Raw genomic sequence first — 15,115 nt, 5'->3', positions numbered from 1 at the left:
TACAGGTTACACATTCACACAAGAATAGACAGCTTAAACTGGAACTCCTTCCTAACCCAACTGAACTGTTGAAGAGCCAGAGGCACTGAAACTGCCTTCTCAGCCTTGAACTACTCAACTCAATTCTAGGATGATGTGAATGTGTCCAACATGCACGCAAAGGTTCACTACAACATTACTTTGCAAAAACAGGCCATAAAATGTTTTATCAAATGAAAAGACAAATCCCTCCCACTGTTCACCACGTGTGCATACCTACCTCTCCTGAAAACCAATATGTCAAAACTCCAACCTACCAGATGCAGACGGTCTATGCCGTCTACCTGGCTTCCAGCATCGATTGATTCTACTTCTGTCCCCGAAAGGCAGGAACAGACCTCAAGAGAAAAAAATGCAAGTTAAACAAGTTTCAAATTATATAATGCATTTAGTGTAATATCAAAGAGTAATTAAAACATAGATGTGGGACCAGTTGGTGAATAGAATTGGGAGGTGAATTTGTGTTCCAGATAATCAAGGATGGGACTCAAACCAACAAATATTTGTGAGCAACCCTCTAAGACAAACCACATAGAATTCACAGCACAGGAACAGGCCATTTGGCCCGACTAGTCTGTGCTAGTGTTTCAGCTTCACACAAGCCTCCTCCAATCCTACCAAAATATTATTTTGTTCCTTTCTGTCTTGTAATTATTTAGCTTTCACTAAAAATGCATTTATGTTAATCTCCTCAACCACTCCATGTGGTAGCGAGCTCCACGCTGGGTAAAGATGGTTCGCCTGAATTCCTTATGGCCCCTGGTGTTAAACTGCAAGTGGAAAGATCTTCTATGTCTAGCCTATCAAACCCTTCACAATTTTAAAGGCCTCTATTGGATTCTCTCCCAGCCACATCTTTTCTAGTGAAAACAGATTTTCCTGACACATATATCCTCTCGGTTCTGATTTAATTTTATAAATCTTTTTCACACAACTTTCCACTAATAATCAAAATTGTTGACCCAGATCTTTAAATATTAGCTGAGCTACACTGGAGCCCTCAATTAGACCCCCAAAGTCACTACCTTGTATTTCAAGAGATGATGTAATAAAAACATCAAACTTTCTGATTTCACAGTAATCAGTCGTGGGGGCCTGGAATGTGTTGCCGGGCAAGGTGGTGGAGGCGGACACACTGGGAACGTTTAAGACTTATCTAGACAGCTATATGAACGGAGTGGGAATGGAGGGATACGAAAGAGTGGTCTAGTTTGGACCAGGGAGCGGCGCGGGCTAATTGTTCTTTGTTTCTCGTTTCAAGGCTTCATTCTATGATCATCTTGCTGGTGCCAGTACAGAGCGAGACTGCGGATAGTTGGGAACCTGTCTCGGGGGCAGGGAATTCATATGGTGTTCGTGGAAGTGGAAATGAAAATGAATAGGGTTGGGAAGCATTTTCCGATCAGGGCCAGTGTGATCTCCTGGACTCGTTTCGATCGCCTCAGGGGGTCGGAGAGGAATTTCCCAGATTTTTTTTCCCCATATTGGCCCTGGGGTTTTCACTCTGGGTTTTCGCCTCTCCCTGGAGATCACATGGTCTGGAATGGGGCGGTGGGGGTGAGTTAATAGGTTGTGATGAACAAAGCATCGTAGCTGTGAGGGACAGCTCGGTGGATAGGATATTAGTATGTAGATAGGCTGGAAAATTGGGCGGGGATCCTGGATTCAGGATTCAATCCTGGACCGGGGAGTGGCGCGGGCTTGGAGGGCCGAAGGGCCTGTTCCTGTGCTGTATTGTTCTTTGTTCTAATATAGACCCATCCTAAATCACTTTTTTCTTTCACCTGAACTATTCCATTGGGCTTCCCCCATCCCTTGCTGTTTTATTATTGCACAATATTTGCAGGTCTTTTTCAAAACCAGTGACCTATCTTATTCCCTTCCCTAGGCGTGCATTCCTTTCCCTATTCCTGGCACTGTATTTCATTTTGACTTTAAATTGCCTTTTATATCTCTCTATAGAGGCACTGGAGAATTATGCAAAAAGAGTTTACATAAATGATATCAGAACTACCAGTTCCTTTTGAGTACCAAATCTTGGCACTGTTGCCAGTCTAGTCTCCAAAGTCTCTTTCCTGCAACCTCTACAGTTAGAGTAGGTTAAGCTAATACGAGAATGGTTTACTCTTCCTCCTTGAAATTAGAATGAAACTGCTGATTGTTTACTGCAGTTACAGCGCAGTGAGATTGAACGATGGTGCACATCATCTGTGAGGGGCCAGTGTTGAAAATTCTGACACATGGAGCAACAGGTTGTTCTCGCACATGGTTGTCTCTCTCTCTCTGTCTGTCTGGCTGTCAGGCCATCATACAGAGAAACTGATAGAAGAACAGGACAGAAAATAAGAGAGCTACCTCCCCATATCCATCATTGGCTAACTGCTCAATGCCATCAGCTGAGATTTGGGAAGATATCAACATCCTGGTCCTTCAATCATGGATAATGACCAAATAGGTTGAAGTCTGGGGACCTGTTCGGAAATAGGTATCTCTCTCCAGAGGTCTGAAAAAGGCAAGAGGTGTGTTTTCTCCCTCTCTTTCTCACTGGAGTTCATCTGTGTGATGAAATATTTTCCTCTGGAGGCCGCTTAGAGTCAGAAGATGGGCATCTCTCTGAATCTCTTAAGTGGGGTTAAAAGGCTGGAGGACTAGCGAAACACACGAGCCTGTGTCTTGCTGACGGATTCTGAAGAGTATACGTCTATGGAGATATTGCTTGAATTGGAACCAACAGAAATACCTAGCAGTTAAGAATTATACCTTTCATGTTTAGGTATTTGAAATGGTAAAGTTATGCCAATTGTTTTATTTTAACTGTGTTATTAAATAAAGTTTGCTTTAATAAAAACTTCCTAGTGGATCTCTGTTTGTGATTTATATAAACGATCTGGAAGAAGGTGTAACTGGGGTGATCAATAAGTTTGTGGACGACACGAAAATGGCTGGACTTTCAGACAGTGAGGAACATTGTCAGAGGCTACCGAAGGATATAGGTGGGCTGGAAATTTGGGCAAAGAAATGGCAGATGAAGTTCAATCCAGATAAATGCGAAGTGATGCATTTTGGTAGAACTAACGTAGGGGGGAGCTATACGATAAATGGCAGAACCATAAAGGGTGTAGATACGCAGAGGGACCTGGGTGTGCAAGTCCACAGATCCTTGAAGGTGACGTCACAGGTGGAGAAGGTAGTGAATAAGGCATATGGCATGCTTGCCTTTATAAGACGGGGCATAGAGTATAAAAATTGGAGTCTGATGTTGCAGTTGTATAGAACGTTGGTTCGGCCACATTTGGAATACTGCGTCCAGTTCTGGTCGCCACACTACCAGAAGGACGTGGAGGCTTTAGAAAGAGTGCAGAGGAGGTTTACCAGGATGTTGCCTGGTATGGAGGGGTTTAGTTATGAGGAGAGATTGGGTAAACTGGGGTTGTTCTCACTGGAAAGACGGAGGATGAGGGGTGACCTAATAGAGGTGTATAAAATTATGAAAGGCATAGATAGGGTGAACGGTGGGAAGCTTTTTCCCAGGTCGGTGGTTACGTTCATGAGGGGTCATAGATTCAAGGTGAGGGGGGGTGGGGGGGGGAGAAGGTTTAACACGGATATCAGAAGGACGTATTTTACACAGAGGGTGGTGGGGGCCTGGAATGCGCTGCCGGGCAAGGTGGTGGAGGCGGACACACTGGGAACGTTTAAGACTTATCTAGATAGCCACATGAACGGAGTGGGAATGGAGGGATACAAAAGAATGGTCTAGTTTGTCCCAGGGAGCAGCGCGGGTTTGGAGGGCCGAAGGGCCTGTTCCTGTGCTGTATTGTTCTTTGTTCTTTGTCAACAAAATCACACCTAGAGCGGAACACCTTGTGCTCACATTAATATCAAAAATAGTTAGGATCTAGGCTAACTTCATAATACAACTTGGATTTTCTGAACTGATTCTTAATCGTGTTAATCAAGTTATTTTTGTAACAAATGGCCGACTTACCAAAAAAGGCATGGAAGCTCCCGAAATACTGGGTACCTCACATGAGCACAACAAGCCTGAAAACAAGAAGTCAATATGTGAAGGACGGCCCTCTACTTTTTCTAGCTGTAGATCAAACACTATCCAATATAGTGGATACAAGGAAGCTTTTTTGTCGTTCTCTGTAAAAATATATAATCCTTTAATGTTTTGATATTCCCTTCCTTCAATTCGCGTGAAATTAAACAAGCACAGCAATAAAATGGATTTAAAAAGTTAAGAAAGGCAATGCTACCTGGATTTTAAGCAGCAACAGATACCAGAATTAACTTAAAGGGGAGGTAATTCTATAGGAAAGCCATAGGGTACTTCCATGATTTGTGGTATTCATTTTAATTGTTTCCAGGATTCGATAAGACCTTAGATACATTTTTTTGATGTACCACACACAGCACCACAAAGAAAAATACCGTGGATGTTGGCGATCTGAAGCAATAAACAAAAAAAAGGCTGGAGAAACTGAGCAAGTCTGGTAGCATCTGTGGAGAGAAAAATAGTTAACGTTGAGCTCATTATGACTCCTCTTCAGAATTCTTTTAGCGATCAATGATGCCTCTGTATCCTGGGAGGTAGCAGAGATCACATGAACCACTACCTGTTCACCCTTTCGTGTGCATTTCTAACAGAGCAGGACTGGATAATAAGTTATTCCACCATTCTCCTGGCCAGACTTCAATCTTCCATTAATTTAAGTTCATCCAAATCTATTGGCTGTGATTTTGTTCTGCCATTTAATTTTCATAGATCTCAAGTGCCTTTGTGGAAGCATTCCATAGCTTTGATGTGGCAGACCCAGGATTCTGCACCATACAGCAGGGTGGGGAGGATAATGACCTGGTAGAGTTTGATTTTAGTCTTCAGCTTAACGCCATTTTGCTTCCAGAAATGATCATGGGGTCAGGAGGAGACTGAACTTGCTTTCTGGATGCCAGACTTCACCAATAAGCATCCTTAGAGAACACTGACAAGATATGAAAAATTAAAACCTTAAAATTGATGCCATCAACAGTTAAATCTGGTATTGCATGGTGCATGCCTGAGGCTGGCCAAAGCGTCAAATCAGCATTTCCGAGACTGATGTTGAGACCAAAGCTTGCGACAGCACTCAAGAATTTGTTGCTACAATCAGGATGTTGCGAGCAGCTAAGATACAGTCACTGCAAACAGAAGCTCTCTGATTACTGCCTCTGTGACTTTGATGGAAGCATGCAGTCTGTACAGATTGAAAAGCTTCCCTAAAGACATGGTAGGTCTTCCTTCAACATTACAGCAAGGTAGAGATTGAAGAGTCAGGAAACCATGACACATCCTTGCTTTACACTGCTGATTATTGCAAAAGCATTGAACGTCTCACCACAGGCATAAACACATTCAATCATGCAGTAGGTACAGGGTTTTGACAAATTTGTTTGGACATCCCAGCTAAGGGAGCAAGTGCCATAGGCCAGGTTGGCTCACAACGTCAAAAGCTTTAGTTAGATCGCTGCACAACATATATAGAAACTGATGTAATTCCTACACTTCCCTTGTAGTTGTCTTGCTGTAATCATTTTATCAGCTGGTCCAACATTAGCCCTAAAACTACACTGATTCCTGGAGAACAAACCTACAAGGCTGTCTAGTACTGTTTTAATAGAGTTTAGTTGAATCTTTGCTGTGACTGAGAGCAGGCTTATTCCTCAGTAATTCCCACATAGTTTTGGATCAATTCTGCTACCAGTTATGGACTCTCTTCGCTTTCTTGCAACACTGAAACTTTTTCCTGTTGCCAGGTACTCTTGCAGTTTAACAAGCTCTGTGTATCACAATTCCAAATCTCTGCGAGAATGTCATTTAAAATACACATTTATTGAAAGCTAATTGAAACCTAAAGGATGGTACGGTAGCACAGTGGTTAGCACTGTTGCTTCACAGCGCCAGGGACCCGGCTTGGGTCACTGTCTGTGTGGAGTTCGCATGTTCTCCCCGTGTCTTCGTGGGTTTCCGCCAGATGCTCCAGTTTCCTCCCACATTCTGAAAGACATGCTGGTTAGGTGCATTGACCTGAACAGGCACTGGACTGGCGACTAGGGGAATTTCACAGTAACTTCATTGCAGTGTTAATGTAAGCCTTATTTGTGACTAATAAATAAACTTTACTTTAATTTTATCATGGAAATTAGTTGATCACATTATTTAAATGTATACCAAAATAAATGCATATTAAGCATACTGCAAGTCCAGACATCGCAACTATATGTTAATAGAACATAGAACATAGAACATTACAGCGCAGAACAGGCCCTTCGGCACACGATGTTGCACCGACCAGTTAAAAAAAAAAACTGTGACCCTCCAACCTAAACCAATTTCTTTTCGTCCATGAACCTATCTACGGATCTCTTAAACGCCCCCAAACTAGGCGCATTTACTACTGATGCTGGCAGGGCATTCCAATCCCTCACCACCCTCTGGGTAAAGAACCTACCCCTGACATCGGTTCTATAACTACCCCCCCTCAATTTAAAGCCATGCCCCCTCGTGCTGGATTTCTCCATCAGAGGAAAAAGGCTATCACTATCCACCCTATCTAAACCTCTAATCATCTTATATGTTTCAATAAGATCCCCTCTTAGCCGCCGCCTTTCCAGCGAAAACAATCCCAAATCCCTCAGCCTCTCCTCATAGGATCTCCCCTCCATACCAGGCAACATCCTGGTAAACCTCCTCTGCACCCTCTCCAAAGCCTCCACATCCTTCCTGTAATGTGGGGACCAGAACTGCACACAGTACTCCAAGTGCGGCCGCACCAGAGTTGTGTACAGTTGCAACATAACGCTACGACTCCTAAATTCAATCCCCCTACCAATAAACGCCAAGACACCATATGCCTTCTTAACAACCTTATCTACTTGATTCCCAACTTTCAGGGATCTATGCACACATACACCTAGATCCCTCTGCTCCTCCACACTATTCAAAGTCCTCCCGTTAGCCCTATACTCAACACATCTGTTATTCCTACCAAAGTGAATTACCTCACACTTCTCCGCATTAAACTCCATCCGCCACCTCTCGGCCCAACTTTGCAACCTGTCTAAGTCTTCCTGCAAACTACGACACCCTTCCTCACTGTCTACCACACCACCGACTTTGGTGTCATCAGCAAATTTGCTAATCCACCCAACTATACCCTCATCCAGATCATTAATAAATATTACAAACAGCAGTGGCCCCAAAACAGATCCCTGAGGTACACCACTTGTAACCGCACTCCATGATGAATATTTACTATCAACCACCACCCTCTGTTTCCTATCCGCTAGCCAATTCCTGATCCAATTTCCTAGATCACCCCCAATCCCATACATCTGCATTTTCTGCAGAAGCCTACCATGGTGAACCTTATCAAACGCCTTACTAAAATCCATATATACCACGTCCACTGCCTTGCCCCCATCCACCTCCTTGGTCACTTTCTCAAAAAACTCAATAAGGTTAGTAAGGCACGACCTACCTGCCACAAAACCATGCTGACTATCACCTATCAATTCATTACTCTCCAAATAACTATAAATCCTATCCCTTATAATTTTTTCCAACATCTTGCCGACAACAGAAGTGAGACTCACCGGTCTATAATTCCCGGGGAAGTCTCTGTTCCCCTTCTTAAACAATGGGACAATAAAGATCCAATTTGATAAGCTGCTAATAAAATATAAATACTGGTATAGAATTAAGGGCACTTACTGAATGCAAAGCATCATTTGCAAAGGATGTTAACAATATCTAGGAAACAGCTCAGTACTTCTGCCTCTGAAGAAATTGGGTTCTTGAAAATGAACTACTTCTTCCAACAGCCAAAGACACTAAAATAGTAATACAAATATTAAACCATCAATTCAACAGAAAATAAGTCACAGCACACAATTAAGTGGTGCAAGAACATTGAAACCAACAACTTGGATCAATGCAAAAAAAGTTGGCACCTGGCACGCATGAAGATTGGTTGATTGTACATACAAGAAAGATAAGCTTTCTCTTTCCAAAGTTTCCAAAAAAAGATGCACATTACAAATTCTACTGATCCATGGCATCAGAAGCACAGGGCCAACTCCCACCCCAGATAAAATAAACCCTAATTTATCCCAACAGGGAAAGATCTCCCTCCCCCACCTCGAAGGTCAGGGTTTTAAATATCCCACATCCCTTTCCATGCACCAGCCGGGATTTGATTTAAAAGCAAATTACTGCGGATGCTGGAATCTGAAACAAAAAGAGAAAATGCTGGAAAATTTCAGCAGGTCTGGCTTCATCTCTAAGGAGAGAAAAGAGCTGACGTTTTGAGGGTCCAGGTAACCCTTTGTCAAAACTTTGACAAAAGGTCATCTGGCCTCAAAACATCAGCTCCTTTCTCTCCTTACAGATGTTGCCAGACCTGCTGAGATTTTCTAGCATTTTCTCTTTAGATTTGATTTATTATTGTTACATATATTGGGCAGCATGGTGGCACAGCACCATGGACACAGGTTCAATTCCCAGCTTGGGTCACTGTCTGTGTGGAGTTTACACATTCTCCCTGTGTCTGCGTGGGTTTCCTCCAGGTGCTTTGGTTTCTGTCCGCAAGCCTACTTATGACACTAATAATTAAACTAAAAAAAACTATTTATTAGTATCAAAAGTAGACTTACATTAACACTGTAAATGAAGTTATTGTGGAAATCCCCTAGTCGCCACACTCTGGTGCCTATTCGGGTACACTGAGGATGAATTTAGCATGGCCAATACACCGAATTAGCATGTCTTTGGACTGTGGGGGGAAACCAGAGCACCCGGAGGAAACCCACACAGACACGTGGAGAACGTGCAGACTCCGCACAGACAGTGACCCAAGACAGGAATCGAACCCAGGTCCCTGGCACTGTGAAGCCAGGACTCCCACCCCCCCTTCCGTGCCACTATACTGCCCATACAGTGAAAAGTATTGTTTCTTGCACACTGTACAGACAGAACATACCGTTCATAGAGTACATAGGAGAGAAGGAAAGGAGAGGGTACAGAGCCTGTCACTGTGAGGGGGGCCCAGCCATCAGCAGCCTGGGACCGGCCGGTCAGTTAGAGACCAGGAGGAGCTCCCTCTCAGACACCCAGCTCCACACACCATCCCTGCTGCCGGCTCCTCCCCGACATCTTCGTTCTCATTACCTGTCCCCTGCCTTTCCCACTCGGTTGTATCTCTCTCACCTGGTCCGAGATGGTGAGGGGTAAACCGGCGCTCACGCTTCTGGCACCTTCTCTCACCCATAACAACGAGAGTGCTTCAAAGCTCGCGACAACACGGCCAGCCCCACCCACTCCAGCTTAGCTCGTCCCCACTCCGGCCCCGCCCACTGCCCACTCCCGCCCACCCCCACTCTGGCCCCGCCCACCCCTACTCTGGCCTCGCCCACCCCTACTCTGGCCTCGCCCACAGTAAGAAGTCTCACAACACCAGGTTAACACCTCGCCCACAGCCCAGCCGTGCCCGCCCATCCCTACCTCGGCCCCGCCCACTGCCCACTCCGGCCCCGCCCACCCCCACTCCGGCCCCGCCCACCCCCACTCCGGCCCCGCCCACAAGCCCAGCCGTGCCCGCCCACAAGCCCAGCCGTGCCCGCCCACAAGCCCAGCCGTGCCCGCCCATCCCTACCTAGGCCCCGCCCCTTCGGCTGCCACTCCGTCTCTGACCGGTGGTGCTGTTGGGCCCAGAACGCGCCCACTTATCGTGACGACATAATCCCCGCCCCTTCCACCTCCACATTAACAAGGGAGCCGCTTCGTCGCCGGCGCGAGCTGACGCCGGCCCGCCTTGAGCTTCGCTCCCTCGTGTTGCTCCGTCTCCTCCCGTGATCTCAGCCCCGCATACTGGCAGGCTCTCAGAACCACTCCTTTTCTCAGTCCCCGCCTGAAGCCCCCCCAGCCCCATTTCCCTTCCTTCATCTCCGGTCTTTTCCCGAACCCTACTTCCCATGGCTCCGATCCGTGCTCAGCCCCTCCCCCAGCCCCCCTCCTGGTCCTGGACTCAACCAACCATTCTCCGTCCCTCACCTGCGGCGCAGCCCCGCCCCCTTTCCTCACCTGCGGCTCAGCCCCGCCCCCTTTCGTCACCTGCGGCTCAGCCGCTCCCTCTATCCTCGCGAGCGGCGGCCGTTAGATTCTGACCCGGGTTTGAATGAGGCTGTTTATGGGCCAAATCTTATAGTGAATCACTGAAGGAGCCATAGTGAATCACCCAACACCATCAGTGTGGCCCTCTCCCCTCACTCTGCTTCCTTGTTCCCTTCCTTTTTTGTTCAAAAACAAACAATAATTTCTCAAACTAAGGCAGAATTATCCTGGGGAACTTGTGCATTTCTAAAATTTTATGAAAGCAAAATACTGGAAATTTGAAATAAAAACAGAAAATGCTGGATATACTCAGCAGCTCTTGCAGCATCTGTGGAGAGAGAAACAGTTAATGGCCAGAATATCTGACTGTTCAGGCTGGCGAGATTTTCCTATCCTGCCGCAGTGAACAGAGATTTAGCTTGACACCGATTTCTCCATCCTTACTGCAGCAGGAATGTATTTGATTTGGTCTATTATTGTCACATGTATTAGCATACAGTGAAAAGTATTGTTACTTGCGCTTTATACAGACAAAGCATACCGTTCATGGAGAAGGAAATGAGAGAGTGCAGAATGTAGTGTTAGAGTCATAGCTCGGTTGCAGAGAAAGATCAATTTAATGCGAGGTAGGTCCATTCAAAAGTCTGACAGCAGCAGGGAAGAAGCTGTTCTTTAGTCGGTTGGTACGTGACCTCTGACTTTTGTATCTTTTTCCCAACGGTAGAAGGTGGCAGAGAGAATGTCTGGGGTGTGTGGGGTCCTTGATTATGCTGGCTGCTTTGCCGAGGCAGTGGCAAGTGTAAACAGAGTTAATGGATGGGAGGCTGGTTTGCATGATGGGTTGGGCTACATTCATGACCTTTTGTAGTTTCTTGCGGTCTTGGGCAGAGCAGGAGCCATACCAAACTGTGATACAACCAGAAAGAATGCTGTGGTGCATCTGTAAAAGTTGGTGAGAGTCGTAGCTGACGTGCCAAATTTCCTTAGTCTTCTGAGAAAGTAGAGGTGTTGGTGGCTTTCTTAACTATAGTGTTGGCATGGGGGGGACCAGGACATGTTGGTGAGCTGGACATCTAAAAACTTGAAGCTCTTGACCCTTTCTACTTTGTCCCCATTGACGTAGACAGGGCATGTTCTCTTTTACGCTTCCTGAAGTCGATGGCAATCTCTTTCGTTTTGTTGACATTGAGGGAGAGATTATTGTTGCCGCATCAGTTCACCAGATTCTCTATCTCATTCCTGGACTCTGTCTCGTCATTGTAGCATTGACAGAAAGATTGCGCCCATCATTCTGAATCCAATATGACCCTTTTACATATCTGACCATTTAGGACTGATATGAGAAGAAATTTGTTTATTCAAAGGGTTGGGAATCTTTGGAATTCACTAACCCAGAGGGTTATGGATGTTCCAGAACTGTAGAAAAGTCATATACCTGGACTGGAAATATTAGCCCTGTTTCTCTCTGCTGAGATTTTCCAGCATTTTCTCTTTTGGACCAGACCTGCTGACATTTTCCAGCATTTTCTCTTTTGGTAGCTTTGACAAAGGGTCATCTGGACTCAAAATGGCAGCTCTTTTCTCTCCTTACAAATGCTGCCAGACCTACTGAGACTTTCCAGCATTTTCTCCCTTTGAGTTAAAAAATGCTCAATCTGGCCATCTGGCCACGAAGCCTGCTATATACATTAGTAGGAGAGACTAGGATCCGATGGCACAGCCTCAGAGTAAAGGGACACAGGGTGGTTAATCTGTGGAATTCATTGCCATAGAAGGCTGTGAGGCCAAGTCATTGAGTGTATTTAAGACAGAGATAGATAAGTTCTTCATTGGTAAGGTGATCAAAGTTTATGGGGAAAAGGCAGGAGAATGGGGTTCAGAAACTTATCAGCCATGATTGAATGGCGGATCAGACTTGATGGGCCAAATGGTCTAATTCTGCTCCTATATCTTATGGACTTACATTGTTCAACAAGATCAAGGATGATTTTCTAACATCAATGCCAGCTCACCCCAGCCCTCCCCAATTCCATGATATGGCATGACAAATAGAAGCAGAATGGACCATTCAGCCTCTTGTACCATTGATTTATTACCATCACAACTGACATTATGCCTCAACTCCACACCCCATATCCTTCAATTTCCTGAAAGACCAAAAATCTGTCTATCCCAGCCTTAAATATATTCAACAATGGAGCATTCACAATCCTGTGAGGTATCGAATTCCAAAGATTTCCAATCCTTTGATTCAGGCTAATGAGGTAATCCTGAGCCAGGATAATGATAAAGAAATTAAAGTTAACGTTTATTTATTAGTCACAAGTAGGCTTACATTAACACTGCAATGAAGTTACTGTGAAAATCCCTTGAGGTGATCGTTGCTGAATTTCATGTAAACGTGAGATGCTTAATGACAGACTTTTAACACAATCTGCATTAGTTAGTTATTTCCTTAATTTGTAAGTAAGCATTTTATGAGAGAGAAATAGTGTGTGACAAATTTGTTAGATTTCAGGCATGGGTTGATGCGTGTGAATGAGTGTCCAGCAGAGGGAGGTTGTTGAAGGTGCGGTTGTAAGCTTGGTTGTTGCTGGAACATAGGTAGATATTAGCATTAATCCAGAATATTTTATCATAAACTCAATTGTGTGTTAATATAGCTCCCTCACAATGGCAGATTAAATAATTCCAATAGGCCAGTACCTAACTGATACTATCTAAATGAAAAATGCAATTGACTGGTCTTCTTTGGTGCTGTAATTTCATATGATTCAACAGAGTTTTCCTGTTTGGACATGTCTGCTGTGCTATCGTGGGTCCATTAAACATTCACTTTTCCCTCAATATCTATAAGGCTTCTGGGAGTCAAGAGAGACAGGACAGGATTTTCTGCTTCTGAACTCATCATAGTTTTTCCTTGCTTTATAGAATCATAGAATCCCGACAGTGCAGAAGGAGGCCATTTGGCCCATCGAATCTGCACAGACCACAATCCCACTCAGGCTGTATCCCGTAACCCCATGCATTTACCCTGCTAATCTGCCTGACACTAAAGGGCAATTTACCATGACCAATCAACCTAACCCACACATCTTTGGAATGTGGAAGGAAACTGGAGCACCCGGAGAGAACCCACATAGATATGGGGAGAACATGCAAACTCCACACAGACAGTCACCCAAGGCTGGAATTGAACCCAGAACCCTGAAGCTATGAGGCAGCAGTGCTAACCACTCCACCACCGTGCCATTATTATTTTAATGGATGGAAAATTTTGAGTGGGTATAGAGTCCGGTGCTGACATAATACCCACCAGTTTCTTCTGGGAACTCATTCTCAGAGCAGGAGGACGGTCCTGAATGCTTTGACCTCTGTAGTTTCTCATTGTCAAAATGTGGACGTAGAAAGTAAATGCGAACCTGCTAAGTTTCCTGATAACACTAAAACGCAGAGTCTTAGATACAGAGGCAGCAGGACAAGTGCTGAAGAAGGATTTAGATTGGCTTTCCATCAAAATAGACAACTGAAACTCAACATTGATCATTTTAAAAGTTTTAAGCTTTGTCTAAAAAAAAAGTAAAATGAAATAACCAAATCCTAGAGATTATATTATAGGGCTCTATAATTCAGAATAACAAATGTAATACCCATTTTCAAAAAGGACATTCTTTCATCTGTTCAATTTTCCACATTTGTTTCCGCATATTTGAATATAGTTTTTGAAGTTTGAGGTGATACTGTGCCTTTAAGAAATGTAATTTCATCATGTGCCTTGTAGGAGGTATGTTTGAAATTCAGCTCTGTTTTATACAGTGCCATTTTGTCTGGGCAGCAGGGAGCTCAAATGCAGGATAATGGCAGAGTTTAGCCAGGGATTTGTTTGTTTATACAGAGTTAATGCATTTTTGTTTCCCTTGGGGTTTCAGAGTATGGTTTTGATTAGATTGATTGACAGAGCCATGATTAATGGGACGAGCTAAGCTTGCAGGAAAGACAGTGTTTTAGTTACATTTTAAAAAATCAAGAGCAGTTGCTGACTGGACCTGTTTAAAAGAGATGGCTTTCTCTCCCTTTATGAAAAGATCTCTCTCTCTCCAGAGGTTTGAAAAAGCTCTAGGATTGTTAACAAGTACACGCACTTAAGCCTGTGATTTTTGCTAACTGATTTTGAAGAGGGATTTTAAGTCTGTAAGAAGAAAATTGCTTGAATTGGAACTAATAGAGATAGGATAGCAGTTAAGAATTGTATCTTGTCATATTTAAGTATTGTTCAAATGATAATGTTAAGCGGATTCAGTTGTTATAGTTAAACCGTATTGTTAAATAAAGTTGGTTTTACTAGCTCCCTACTTTGTCAATAGAATCACACCTGGAGTGAAACATCTTGTCCTCATACTAATGCCAGAATAGAAAAACTGTTGGGCTCTAGTCTGGCTTCATACTATACCTTGGGCTTTCTGATCGGTACCCTAACAAGTTCAATACACAAGAAAAGAGAAGAGTGGAAATACAGAATAAATTTATAATATATTAGCTGATCCCACCAAGCATTGCATACAATGAATCAATGTCAAGTGTAATCTTCAGGTAATACATTATCTGTACATATTTACATTTTAAATTCCTACATTCACATTTGTAATGAAATTTGCCTATGTACACTTTTTGATTTGATTTATTATTGTCACGTATTAGTATATAGTGCAAATATTGTTTCTTGCACGCTATACAGATAAAGCATATAGTGCATAGAGAAGGAAAGGAGAGGGTGCAGAACGTAGTGTTACAGTCATAGCTAGCGTGTAGAGAAAGATCAACTTAATGCAAGGTAAATCCATTCAAAAGCAGGGAAGAAGCTGTTCTTGAGTTGGTTGGTACGTGACCTCAGACTTTTGTATATTTTTCTTGACGAAGAAGGCG

General features: G+C 43.9%; 1 protein-coding gene across 3 annotated transcripts in view; it reads right to left on the bottom strand.

Annotated features, from left to right (window-relative positions):
* LOC144503898 (STE20-related kinase adapter protein alpha-like) overlaps positions 1 to 9,403 on the bottom strand; it is a 31,617-nt gene extending 22,214 nt beyond the window's left edge. For 2 of the 3 annotated variants that reach the window (XM_078228946.1, XM_078228948.1), the window contains exons 1-4: positions 9,290 to 9,403; positions 7,796 to 7,914; positions 4,028 to 4,083; positions 297 to 377 (exon numbers count right to left, since the gene is read on the bottom strand). In XM_078228946.1, coding sequence (XP_078085072.1) covers positions 297 to 377; positions 4,028 to 4,039 — 93 coding nt within the window. In that variant the 5' untranslated portion in view covers positions 4,040 to 4,083; positions 7,796 to 7,914; positions 9,290 to 9,403. Of the gene's footprint in view, positions 1 to 296; positions 378 to 4,027; positions 4,084 to 4,301; positions 4,493 to 7,795; positions 7,915 to 9,289 lie in introns of all 3 variants that reach the window. The other variant, XM_078228947.1, reaches the window with a different exon arrangement.
* Between the last annotated feature and the right edge of the window lie 5,712 nt (positions 9,404 to 15,115).

The sequence above is a fragment of the Mustelus asterias genome, chromosome 14, assembly GCF_964213995.1.
Source record: "Mustelus asterias chromosome 14, sMusAst1.hap1.1, whole genome shotgun sequence".
NCBI classification, from domain to species: domain Eukaryota; kingdom Metazoa; phylum Chordata; class Chondrichthyes; order Carcharhiniformes; family Triakidae; genus Mustelus; species Mustelus asterias.
Note: the sequence above shows the minus strand (reverse complement) of the source record. Positions and strands in the feature narration are given on the sequence as shown.